Here is a 13,281-nt window from a genome sequence, read left to right as displayed (position 1 = left end):
ATTTATGTGTTTATATGTGTAAAAACCACAACCAATACAACCTTCGTTCGAACAAAATCATACAATTGATTGTCCCAAAAATCAGAACAGAATTGGGGAAAAAGGCCTTTAAATACGCTGCCCCTGCTTCCTGGAATAATCTGCAGAAGGAACTGAAATGATCAGAATTGGTTACCTTGGGAGAGTTTAAGTCTGTCTTAAAGGAACGAGAGAACAGCTCTTTTACTCAGTGTGATTGTTTTTAATGTACTCTTAATTTGATCTGTTATTGTATATTTTACACATGTTTGTATGGGATATTGTATTTGTTTTAAATGTTATATACCTATGTGGTATGTGACTTTTGTTGCTATGATGCCAGGTCTCCCTTGTAAATGAGATTTTTAATCTCAATGAGATTTTTACCTGGATAAATAAAGGATTAATAAAAATTAATTGGCCTTTAACATACGTCGACACGCGATAGGACAAAAAAACTAATTAAAAAAGAAACAAAATATACAAAATTTTAAGGCCATTCAAACTAGGAATGTTGCGTTATAAAGCATTTATACTGCGGGCATACATAAAGCATATTTCCTTTCTTAGCACTAAGTTTTGTGGCATATTTTTTATATTTACTTTTATTTCCGATAGCAACTGAAGGGGCCATGAGGTACCTTAGCTAATCGCCTCCAACGGCAACCAGCTGAGAGAAAGGGTAGAGAAGACAAGATGGCGGAGTGAGTGGGTTGTACTTTGTACAGACGGTTTCGACCCTTAAAGTTTGCTGAAAACGTCTTTAAAAGATCGAAGAAGCAACGGCACCCGCGAGAGTATAAAGATTTACTTTCGCTCTTCACTGCAGAGGAAACCTGGACAGTTTCTCCGTTGCGTTCGTTACGACGACGTTAGCTTGATGCTAACGTTAGCTAACGTTAGATTTGACGGACATTAGTTGCTACTTCGAGGTAGCTGGTTGGGTGTTAAAGGCCTTAGGCTTGTTCTAATTTAGTTCTGGATGTTTGTACGTCGATACTAACACGCCATTGAGCGTTTACCTGACCAGTTTGTGTTTTAACTAAGATTATTGTAGCCAGACGAAAGCCAGAAAACTATATATGAGATCTATCGAAGCCTGGTTCATTGGTTTTCGAAAATATTTTGTAGTAACAGCTAGCCCACATTGCCCCCTGTAACACCAAGTGGATATACGGGACGCCGTATGTTCTGCTGACAATCGGGCTAAATTGCCACAGAATTTCCTAAAGCAAATCAGGTGGAATTTGATATCTGGTGGATATGGCGAGCAGCAGTGGCTCTAAAGCAGAGTTCATAGTCGGTGGAAAATACAAACTCGTCAGAAAAATCGGATCAGGATCTTTCGGCGACATATATCTGGCCATCAACATCACAAATGGAGAGGTAATATGGTGCATCTTTCTACATCTTGGATTGTTTAGCTGTCTTCTGGAAGTTGCTAAATAATTTTACCGAATATGACGGTAGCTTTGTCCTATGTGTGCGATAACTTTATAGGTTGGAAAGTGCACAGCTTCTATTTATCTGCTAGGGTTACACAATACTTTTAGCTGCATTCAGTTTATGAATCCCTGGATGTTAGTAGTAAAAAGAATGGTAAATATTGAAGTGTATTTGTTGTCGTGTTTCTATTTTTCAGGAAGTAGCTGTTAAATTGGAATCACAAAAGGCCAGACATCCGCAGTTGTTATACGAAAGCAAACTATACAAAATCCTACAAGGCGGTGTCGGGATTCCACACATCAGGTAAGGAGACATGGTTGGGCGGCACGGCGTCTGTGTCGATACTAACATGGAAACATTTATTTCGGTCAATAAATGTCGTCCCGTCTGCTCTGGGAAAAAGACGGCTAACAGTGATTGTGAACCCTGCTGGCATTAGGCCTGCTAATCAGCCCAACAGCTACGAGAACACACTGTGTATTATGTATTTCCAGCCACCGCTTTCAAACGCTTCCCTCTCGGTTCCGTTTGACACTTTTGGCTGCGTGGTGACAGCCGTGTACAGACCCTAGGTGCGTACTTGTATCCTGAATTACAGCTGTTACGGAGCGGAAAGGGGACTGTGTGATTGGAAATGGCCGCTCTTTTGTTGTGCTAGCTTCCAACATGTCCTCCGTTCCCTTGTCAGAAAATGGCGGCGGCGAACAGAAGCGAAAACAGCAGACCATGCCCAGCAGTGTGTGTTTGCAGCGCGTAAACGAAGCCTCTACAGGGCCCGTCAGCGGGGACACGTAATATTAGTTGCTGTAACTGCTAATAATAACCATTTAGGGTGAGCGGTAATCTTAAGTACACTAGCTGCGTCCCACTTCCACACTGTATATTTGAACTATGCAGTGTGTACACTTCAGTCCGAGCACCAGGGTCGCGGTATTTCACCTCTTTGTTCACATCGTCTGTGCCAGAAAGACTGCTTATGATGACGTTTTTGTTTCATTAGTCGTGAGTTGGACCGGTTGTTTTGATGAAAGCATTACATTTTCTTTAGTGTATGTTTATTTAGAACAGATGTGACACCACAATAATTTAGATTCCTGACAGGTCTTACATGCCTTGATTACCAGCATTAGTAAGGAATTGGGTAGCTGCTGTTAATGATGTGACCCGTGTTAAATGTAGGGCAGGCTGCAGCTGTCAAAGGTCAACTGGATTTTTCTTTAGCGTGCTGGAAGGCAGAAACTGGAGGCGGATTTCCTCATTTCTGGTTCATTTTTTGGTTTCTGGTGTAACACCCGTCCACTCATGTCCACAGACGAACATATTTGAAGGACCATTTTTAGCCATTGGTAACTACAGAGCAAACAAACTTTAATGCAGTGTGAACACGCGTCACTACTGACCATGATAGAGGAGGGACGAGCCATTTAATTAGCTTGGGTCACTTTGTCATCGTGGCACGCAGTGTGAAAGTTGGATAATGTGTGTTTTTTGTTTGTGGTAGTCATTGAACTAGAGTTTTAATTAAAAGCTGGAATCCTAATTTTATTTGTATTTTTTTTAATATTCATGTGTAATTGGTCAGGGCAAAATGTAGGTGACAGAAATAAACAAGACTTCTATTAGAAGATCCAAAAGGCATCAAGACAGGATGAGCTGGGAAATGAGCAGCGCTGACCTGGACCTGCCCCTCATCCTTATTGCTTTTGAGTCCACTCTGCCGTGCAGATCTAGTTCAGTCACTACTCTCTGGGTAAACCCACAGAGACCGGTTGAGCTGAGCTTCAGACTCTAACTGTACCTTTGAATGTTGTTTGATATAATTGATCACTGAATACACAGGAACACATTTCAATAAGAAGTATTCCAAAAACAGACTGCATTTTAAAATGCCTGCACACAGTCTGCATCATCACTCCTGCTGAAGAACAGATTATTGGTGTCCCTCAGCTGGACAGTCACTCCCTGAAGATGAGTGCTGATCACCTGCTTTGTTCAGCTGCTCTTGATACTGTTGCTCCTTTTAAAACAGAGTGTGTTAAACCTAAAAAAGGTGCCTGGCTAAACAACGTGACTCAACGTGCTGTTAGAAACGAAGAAGAGAAAACCTTCAGCTCTCCTTTGATATGTTAAGCCCTGTTTGGTTAGCAGGATGGTGTTAGAGGAAGGATTTTAGGACAGAAGTATTTATCAGACATCATCTGTAATTCCTGTCACAGACCTCGTGTCTTATTAACACCATTAGTTCTGCTATCAACCACCAAACACTTTCCAGGGTCTCCAGCCACCTGTGAAAACTCTTGTTTTTTGTCAATAAGGTCACTGCTATCAGGTCTCATATCACTCCTCCAGCTTCTGTTCCCCCAAATTTATCAGCTGTTGGATGCCTTTGAGCCTGTTTCTGTGTCGCCTCGACATTATCCCCACTCGTTATTTTAAAGACGTCTTTGAAACTATTGGACCTAGTGTGTTGTCCATTATTAACACCTGTCTTCTAATGGGAACTGTACCAACTGATTTCAAGCACGCCATGGTGCAGCAGCCATTTCTCAAAGAAATATATTTAGGTAACGTTTAGACATTGTTTCTTCACTCAGATATTCATTGTGACAAAGCGTGATAGTCAATAGTTTAATTAAAAAAAGAAAGAAAGATTAACCTGTCTTTGGCATTTCGACTTCATGCATCAAACTATCCAAAGCAGCCACGTGATAATGTTCATATTTGACCTTCAGAACAAGCTGCTGATCATGTACCGTTTGTTAATGCTCCTGGCACTTGTTTTAGCATTTAAGTGTTCTATTAAAAAAATAAAAGAATTCATTTTTCTTTTTGTATCTTAGACTTGTAGCTGGATTTTCTAAGGTCAGCGCTCGCAAGCAGGTTTCATACCCGAGGGGAAAATCCCTCCAAACTAAAACAGCCACTTTTCTTTCATTGGTTACAAAATGTACCACATGAGCCAATCAAAAATGATGTGGCAGCACGTGGCATATGGTTGCTTAGAAAGAGAGGAAAGTTTTGGGAGTGATGGCGAGTTTGAAATGTGAGAGATTTGACATTGAATGTGTTTGGAGTGTGTAGCTGGTGTGTAGCGTAGCCATTTGTTTTGTGTGTTAAAACAATGAGACGACTAAAAAGCCACCAAAGCCTTCTGTCACTGTACATGTAGAACACAGTTGTGGGTGCTCTGCACCAACTGTGTATGGAATAAAAACATAAATGTTAGGGCAGCAACAATACACCCGTCTGTCTTGTGGTGGACAAGAACTATCAGGAATAATTAGTGGCGTCTTGTCTCCCCGATTGTTCTGTAGTAGAACAAAAAAGGAATTTGCTGCAGTTTTATATGAATGGTTGGACAGAACTTTGTTGCCCACCTTATATTTGTATTTCAAATAATGAAAAGCTTTCTTTCAACATGTTGGTGGTTTTCACATTAAATTGAGCTGTTTTGGGGGTTTTCTTTCAACTTTTCCCTACTTGGACTAGATTGTCAAACGTAGAATCCAAGTATGCTCGCCCCCGACCGGTTGCAGCAGATGGCCCCGCCCCTCCCTGAGGCTGGTTCTGCTGGAGGTTTCTTCCTGTTAAAAGGGAGTTGTTCCTTCCCGCTGTCACCAAAGGGCTTGCTCATAGGTGTGATATTTACCTGTTTTCTTTGTGTCATTGTAGGGTCTGTAAAGCGCCTTGAGACAACTGTTGTGATTTAGGGCTAAATAAATGAGATTAACTTTTATGATCCTTCACATCAATTAAAATTTGTATCTATAGCACTCTCCTCAGCCTTTGGCAGTACTACGTAGATGAATGGTCTCTAGCAACATACATGAACTGTGATTAGGCTGAACGGCCATGTCCATCTCAGTAATGTATGTGTTCATTTAATAAACTACATCTAAATTGAGCCTGCATCTGTTTGTTGAAAGACATAATTACACACTAATCAGTGGATATTTAGGAGTACTGCATTTGTTTTTTCCCAGTTAAACTGGACTTTCAGTGAAACGACTGACTTTGGTGTTTAACAGTGTGCTAAACGGCAGCTTTTCTGACGTGTTTACATTCTGGTAGTCATCTATTCATGTCATATACCGTGTCGTCGGGGTCTAAGGAGAACATAGTCTGGTCAGATGAGACTAAAATTAAACTCTTTGGATGCCTCAGTACACACAGTGTTTAGAGGCCAAAGACACTGCATATTAGCCCAAAAAGAGGGAAGTCTGCAGCTGGGAACATAATAGCGTGGGGCTATTTTTCATACGGCACTGTCATGCTTCATTGATGGAAGGATTAATGTACTGAGACGTTCTTGATAAAAATCTGCTGCCACCTACTGAGGATTGCCAGTAGCTGTGTCCAACTCTGTGATCCCACATAGTTCCTCATTATTACACATCATTTATGGACATCTATGGTTTGAATTTGCATATGTGGATTAGAGGGGTTGTTACCAACATCTGGTGAGAATTTCCTGTCAACAGTTGCTTTGTAATGCTGTGGAATGTTTTCTAGGGTGATGTAGCCTGAAAATCCTATAAAAGCCTTAATAGCCACTAGTATGGGTTATAAAATGGTTGTAAACCATAAATCCCAGTTTAGGCTTGTTTCAATTTGGCTTTTTTGTAGTTTAAGTCTAAAGTAAGTTTCCACTTTAACTGTATTGCAAACAAGCTGTGTTCAGTGAGTCTTGGTGCTCATAGTTCTGGTTTCATGTTGAAACACTCTTGCCTACAGCCTGCGCAACCTGCTGATCTTGCTGCCTCTCCTACATTCCTGCTACGGTCTGACTTGACTTTTATTCAGGCCCCACCTATACCAGTTTGTGCAACTTCCTCACTGTGGCTCGGGCTTTTTTTGTGTGTAAAGAAGTGACTCAAGCCTTGTGTTGGGGTCATGATTATGGCCTGTGAATGTTACAGACTTCAAAATCATGGTAAAGCTGTCAGTTGTGTGCATATTGTGACTATAGTTGATTCCCACCAGGCTTATGGATTGAAAATATATCGTGCCATAAGATAATTATGGCAGTTACAGGTAGGGTTGTTCCTGGGAATTCATTTCTTAGTCTCTTTTTTTTCTTTTGGTCTCGTTTAGTTGACTCATCAGCTCGTCTAAAACTAAGAGACTGATATTCATTGAATTAAGTCCCTGTTTAATGGGCAGTGTCAAAAAGGCATTTGTAACCGTTAATTACATTCCTTAACAAGGAATCATGACGCTTGACCCTCATTGCCATACACCTTTCATCCCCACCCGGTTTATTTAAAGTATCGTCATCATCGTTTATTTATATAGCACTTTATAAACACACCTGGTAGACCAAAGTGCTGATCGATACAAATATAAAATAATACAAAAGCAAAAACCAAACATAGCAATAAAATTGTCAGTTACCCACAGAGTGGTAACTGTAGTATAAATTGTCAGTCGACCCTGTTACACCTTCAGTATTACTTCAGTCAAATGCAGTGCCACAAACTGTTCTCTTCATTTTGAAATGTTGCCTCTAGACCTTGTTGACATAAGAGTATAGCCTGTTCTGAGTGAAAACAAAATGAAACTATGAAGTTAACGTTAGTGAGACTGCAGTTTTGTTTTAAATCATTTGAGTTTTTTCAGTGGCAGCACACAATCACACCCGTTTCCCTCTGGGCTCAAAATTTCCCCCAAATCTTTGATAGTTTAAAAAATATAAAGTGGATTAATCACTCAGTTATGTTACTTTTAATTAAAAGTTTATTCAAACACAAAGATTTCATTATTCCATTTCAAATCGAAGGTCAATAAACACCCTACTTCCATTAGCACCTATTTGGATTCGCCAAGTCATGGGACATCATAGCACGGGCCTCAGTGAAGGCAGACTTTAATGACAACTGAGCCCTTCCTCAGTTTCCACCATTTACAGGCCAACGGCATACAAAGTAAAATGTCACAGGTATCATTTTTCGCCCTCGGAGACCTTCTGTAATGTTATGGACAACTCAACAAGTTTTTTTTTTTGTTTTTTTTTAATGTGCACCAGCATGGTTGCCACTAGGGCTGCACGATTTTGCATAAAATGAGAATCACGATTTTTTTTTTTTTGCTTAGAATTGAGATCACGATTCTCTCACAATTTTCTTTTCCAGTATAAATATTTATTGCGCTTATTAACTGCACATCAACTTCGCAACAGTTGAGACATAAAAACAACAAATGTCTCATTTTGTCGTTGCCAAATGTTGTACTGCTTGAGATTCCGTCTCCACCGTTGCTCGACGCTGCGTGTACAGAGCAGGTAGTGCAACAATAGAAAAATAGTTGCGGGACGGCACTGTGTAGCGTTTGTCGAGGGTGTTGATCATTTTCCTAAATCCCTTGTTTTGCACAGTGTTGATGGGAGCCATATCTTTGGTCAGGTGATAAGTGATAGCCTCCGTGATTTCTTTGTGCCTGCGGGAGTTCGACGTGTATAGGGAAGCGCTGTATATGGTTCCCGTTATTGATGTTTGGGTGGTTGACCGGGACGGATTTTCTCCTGTCACTTTCTTGTCATCCCTGACGTGCTCTCCGTTGTTTTTCCCTGCTAATTTTAGCAGCCAGCTTCTGTATCACGTGGTAGGAAGAGTGAGCGCTTGTTTTCATGCAGATTACGTCCCGGATCAAAATGCGGTACAATCGTCTTTTTTTTTTTTTTCTTTTTTTTTTTTTTTTAAATCGTTGTCATTTGGAAATGAGATCGCACATAAGTATGAATTGAGATTAGGGCTGCCACAAACGATTATTTTGATAGTCGACTAGTCACAAATTATTTTTGCGATTAGTCGACTAATCAGATCATCATCCATTGGACGTAAAACTACAGCTTATTGCACCAGCAGCATCCGGTCTTATATAACTATCATTAGCTTACAGCTTGAAGTGTTTGTGCTAACTAAAAATAAAGACAAGATGGTAGTTTATTAAATTTAATGAAATTTGCAGATTGTTTCGGTGAAGTTTAATAAACTCCTTGCTATCTAAAATATAACAGGACACCGGAGTATATTCTCCAGCGTCTCACACTTCTGATAATCAGCTGTCTGCTTGACAGTTTTAGCTGTGCAAAAAACTATAACTTTAATCTCAGCCAAACCGATTTACTCAGGAACAAATAAAATACTAAAGAAAGCCAAACAATAACATTTTTAAGTTATCTAAGTGACTCATATATATTTAACCTGACTAGCGAAAGACGGCGGTGGGTTTGAAAACGATTTGCCGGGAGTCCGGTGTTCTCACGGCGCTAGTTAGCCTTGCCCCCGGCTAGCTATCGAGCTAGTGGGTAACAGACGTCTCCGAAAACGTCGGAGCGCTTTTGAAAATATGCGGTGTCTTGATAAACTGAGCCGATATTTGAGGTTTACACAGCTACATTCTCGCCTGAAAATATGTTAAACGTTTATTTTGTGACCCAGAAAGAATAATAAGAGTAACATTAAAACTAACTAGCTGCCGCCATTGTTGGAAACTGAGCTGGGCCGCGCTATGAATTCTGGGACACAGCTTCTTCTTCTTCTTCGGGGTTTAACGGCAGCTGGCATCCTTGTACATGCAGTGCTGCCATCTTCTGTTTCAGTCTGTTATTACACTCTTAAATCCTACTACTCATTCCTGCGTCCTTTGGGATCTTACAAAGCTTCAAACGACGCGTCGACTATTAAATTAGTCGTCGACGATTTTAATAGTCGACATAATCGTGACTAGTCGACTAATCGTGGCAGCCCTAATTGAGATCGTGATTTTCTAACGATTAATCGTGCAGCTCTAGTTGCCACCATGTGTAGCTGGACCTGGTGTTACATACTGCCCATATTTTTGTGAATGTGTGTGTGAATGAGTGGATGACTGGATATGTAAAGCGCTATATAAATACAGGCCATTTACCATTTTACTGCCCATATTTTTGCCACAGATTTACTGGTTTACTAGCTGTAGCTTCTTTACTGAATAGGTGCACATCAGTAAGAATCAACATACCCACATATGTCTGTACTAAGGCTGCCACAAACGATTATTTTAATAGTCGACTAGGCACCGATTGTTTTTGCGATTAGTCGACTAATCAGATCATCATCCATTGGACATAAAACGTACAGCTGCATCTGCTCTTATATAACTATCATTAGCTTGCAGCTTTAAGTGTTTAAGGTCTGTGCTAACTAAAAATAAAGACAAGATGATAGTTTATTAAATTTTAATGAAATTTGCAGATTGTTTCCGTGAAGTTTAATAAACTCGGCCGTCTGTTCTTTATGTAAAATATAACAGGACACTGGAGTAAACTCTCGAGCATCTCACACTTCTGATAATCAGCTGTCTGTTTGACGTTTATTCAGCTGTGTGAAAACTAACTTTAATCTCAGCCAAACAGATTTACTGAGGAACCAATAAAACACTGGAAAAGCCAAACAATAACATTTTTAAGTTATCTAAGTGTTTGGACAGTCATCACGGCGTCGCTGTAACCTAATTGGCCTACAAATGCGGCCTCCGAAGGATGCAGCCGCTAAATTTGGACACAGCTATGAAACCTGACACAGCTTCTTCTTCTTCGGGGTTTAACGGCAGCTGGCATCCCTGGACATGCAGTGCTGCCATCTTCTGTTTCAGTCTGTTATTACACTCTTAAATACTACTACTACTTATTCCTGCGTCTTTTGTATCTTACAAAGCTTCAAACGACGCGTCGACTATTAAATTTGTCGTCGATGATTTTGATAGTCGACGTAATCGTGGCAGCACTAGTTTGTACGTCCATTCAATTCATCTTTCTACGCTTGTTGGCATACACATTTGATCCCTCTTTGTTTGTCGTGTTGGGCCTCACCTCTTCAATAAGGTAGCTGTAGCTTAGGAGGTGGAGCAGGTCATTTACTAATTGAAAGGTGGTGCTTCGATCCCTGACTGTTCCAGTTTGGATGCCAAAGTACCCTTGGGCAAGATACTGTAACCCTAAGTTCCTCTCCAATGCAACTATTGGGGTGTGGATGTTAGAAAGCACTTAGGTGTAGAAAAGCTTGTCTGAATGGGTGACTAAGGCATGTCATATAATACTTTGAGTGCTTGTTGTTCTTGTTATTACATTTTATACAGTTGTTATCGGTGCCTTTAAAGACGTGGTTTAAAAGTGCAGTTTGGTCTGGAGATCTGGTGTAAGTGCGTTCCAAAGTCTTGGGACAGAACAACTAAAGGCTCTGAGTCCCATGGTAGTCAGGTGAGCAGACAGGGGAAGATGAGCAGAGTGTACTCTGAGTACGTATGGAGAACATTTGATAAAGACAGGCGAGCAGGGTTATAAAGGACTTTGAAAGTGATGAACAAGATCTTGAAATTGATACTTAGGTGAACTGGAAGCCATGGGAGCTGTTTAAGAACAGGTGTTATGTTTCAGCAATTCTAGCTGCGATTTCATTCTTTTGCCTTTTAATAAAATTAACAGTTACAGTGTTAACTAAACGATGAGGCGACTTGTCACTGGGACCTGAGCACCTGTGGACGTGGGAAGTATAATCCCTGTATAAGTAATCTCGGTTCAAGCTGTAATCAGTAAAATTGAGCTTTTAGAGAGGTATGAAAGCACATCAATGCAAAGCAAAGGGGTGTTTGTTACAGATATTTATTTACTAACAAAATATTCTATGAAAAAACAAAATCAAAAGACTGACTTTCAGTGATTAGTTTTGAAAATATAAATATACAAAGAACCGTGGTTGGTTTGTTCTTTTCCATGTTTCTAGACACATAGCTGGCTTTAGTGAACAGATTGTGTTCAATGTTTTTTCCAGAGTCACATGACTCCACATCACAGTAGTGTTTTAGAGTAGGGAGGAAAAAATGACTGTCTTAAAACAATTTTAAAAGGTAAAAAGTTCAACCTCTGCTGCGTCACAGTAACTTGTGTTTTCTTGTTTCCTTGTTGACACATCAGGATGTCAGTCGGAACAACTAAATTAAACCAGAATTGCACTAAGCAATGATGTCATTGGTGGAGAGAATTCATGTGATGGGCTTCCATGGAACAGCGTGACATTTTAATGTCTCATGTTTGTACCTCAGAAACACATTAGAATTGTTTCAAAGTGACGTGTAACCTTTTGTTCTTATATATACACGACTCATTTATTATGCACAAGGGACACGTAAAACGAGCCTTTTTATAAGAGGCCAACCTGCTTTGGGTCTACAGTGGTCCCTCGCTACAACGCGGTTCACCTTTCACTGGATTTTATTTTTGTGCACTTTTGCATGTTTTCTTGTTTGTTTGTTTGTTTTTTGTTTGTTTGTTTTAAACGGCGTATTGTGTCCTGCGTCCTGATTGGCTACGTTCAGCTTGTCACATTTACATAAATCTTCGATCACTAGCAGTGTGACTCTGAAGTGCTGGACTGTATGTTTGTACGTTTTCTCCCCAACAAACAACAGTGTCGATGAAACGTCGCCACCTGCGGGTTCCTTTGGACTTGTTTTCTATGAAGGTTTGAACTTGAGAGTTTAAACGAGAGAAAAGTGTGAAAATGTTCCTGCCTGTCTGAGAAACGAGTATAAAGTGTGTAGTGAGGGCTTTACAGCCTTAAAACATCTATAGTAATTGTAAAAAATAAAGTTGGCTACTTTGCGGATTTCACTTATCGCAGGTTATTTTTGGAACGTAACTCCCAGGATAAACAAGGGACCGCTGTATATTCAGCCTGTGAAGTTGGTTTAGAGAATGCATTGTGACTGAGATCAACCGTGAAAACCTACTTTTCTATGTTACTGTTGTCATCAGGTGGTATGGCCAAGAGAAGGACTACAACGTCCTAGTTATGGACCTGCTTGGACCCAGTCTGGAGGACCTGTTTAACTTCTGTTCTCGCCGCTTCACCATGAAAACTGTCCTTATGCTGGCAGACCAGGTATCCAGCTCATACACACCCACTTCTCTGCAGGCTTTTAAAAAAAGGGAACTAAGCAAAGGTTTATCTGTATCCTGCCTTCATATATAACCTGGAAACTTTTGTCCATTGTAGTAATTTGGTCACATTTAAAACACATTTTTATATCTTCAGATGATCAGCAGAATCGAGTATGTACACACAAAGAACTTCATCCACAGAGACATCAAACCAGATAACTTTCTCATGGGCATCGGCCGTCACTGTAACAAGGTAAGATATGCAGGACCAGTACATAAGTATGTCATATTCAAGGACTGTATAGACCTGTTGGAGGATAGTGATATGACAGGGGCCAGATATTATGAAGCAGTTTCAACATACGTCTTTCAGTTATATGGAATCACTGACGACTAGACTATACGGTCACATGAAGTTGGTTAATCAACTTGCTGAGTTAATCCAGGGTTTCACCTGCAGTTCACATGAAAGGGGTGTTGGCAGCATCCAGTTCATCTAAAAGGGGCTTTTTCATGGGTTACATGACTTTTCTTCCACATAAAGTGGAAGAAGGGGAAATGACTCTAATTTGTCGGCAGATCAAAGTTAAATGAATTTGAACAGGTGTTCTACTAGCTGCAGTTACAGCAGTGTAAAAGAGAAATATAGGAACATTTTATGCCTTTTCGAAATCAATAAATTAATACATGCACATTTCTGTGACAATGCAACACAGTGTGTGCTTCACTCAGTGGGTTTAGGTACAGTTCAATAAGTAGCATATGTATGCCCCCAGCATAGAATCCACATTGCTCTTAAAACATGCTGTGAATAAAAGAAACAGTGAAAACGGTGATTTTAAAATGAAACCCCCAACATAACCTGCTTTGGACACTTGTAGTTTTTATTCTGTCCCCGT

At 40.2% G+C, this 13,281-nt stretch overlaps 1 protein-coding gene across 3 annotated transcripts in view; it reads left to right on the top strand.

The window, feature by feature from the left end:
• The first annotated feature begins 682 nt into the window (after positions 1-682).
• Positions 683-13,281, top strand: part of csnk1a1 (casein kinase 1, alpha 1) — a 29,905-nt gene continuing 17,306 nt past the window's right edge. For 2 of the 3 annotated variants that reach the window (XM_085414391.1, XM_085414381.1), the window contains exons 1-4: positions 683-1,404; positions 1,661-1,767; positions 12,257-12,383; positions 12,537-12,635. In XM_085414391.1, the coding sequence (XP_085270517.1) occupies positions 1,282-1,404; positions 1,661-1,767; positions 12,257-12,383; positions 12,537-12,635 (456 nt within the window). In that variant the 5' untranslated portion in view covers positions 683-1,281. The remainder of the gene's footprint in view (positions 1,405-1,660; positions 1,768-12,256; positions 12,384-12,536; positions 12,636-13,281) is intronic. The other variant, XM_085414401.1, reaches the window with a different exon arrangement.

This window comes from Rhamphochromis longiceps, linkage group LG2, assembly GCF_057381845.1.
Source record: "Rhamphochromis longiceps isolate RC_006_pf linkage group LG2, R_longiceps_female_GT1.1, whole genome shotgun sequence".
NCBI lineage: Eukaryota > Metazoa > Chordata > Actinopteri > Cichliformes > Cichlidae > Rhamphochromis > Rhamphochromis longiceps.
The sequence above is the reverse complement of the archived record's forward strand: the minus strand, read 5'-3'. Positions and strand labels throughout refer to the sequence as shown.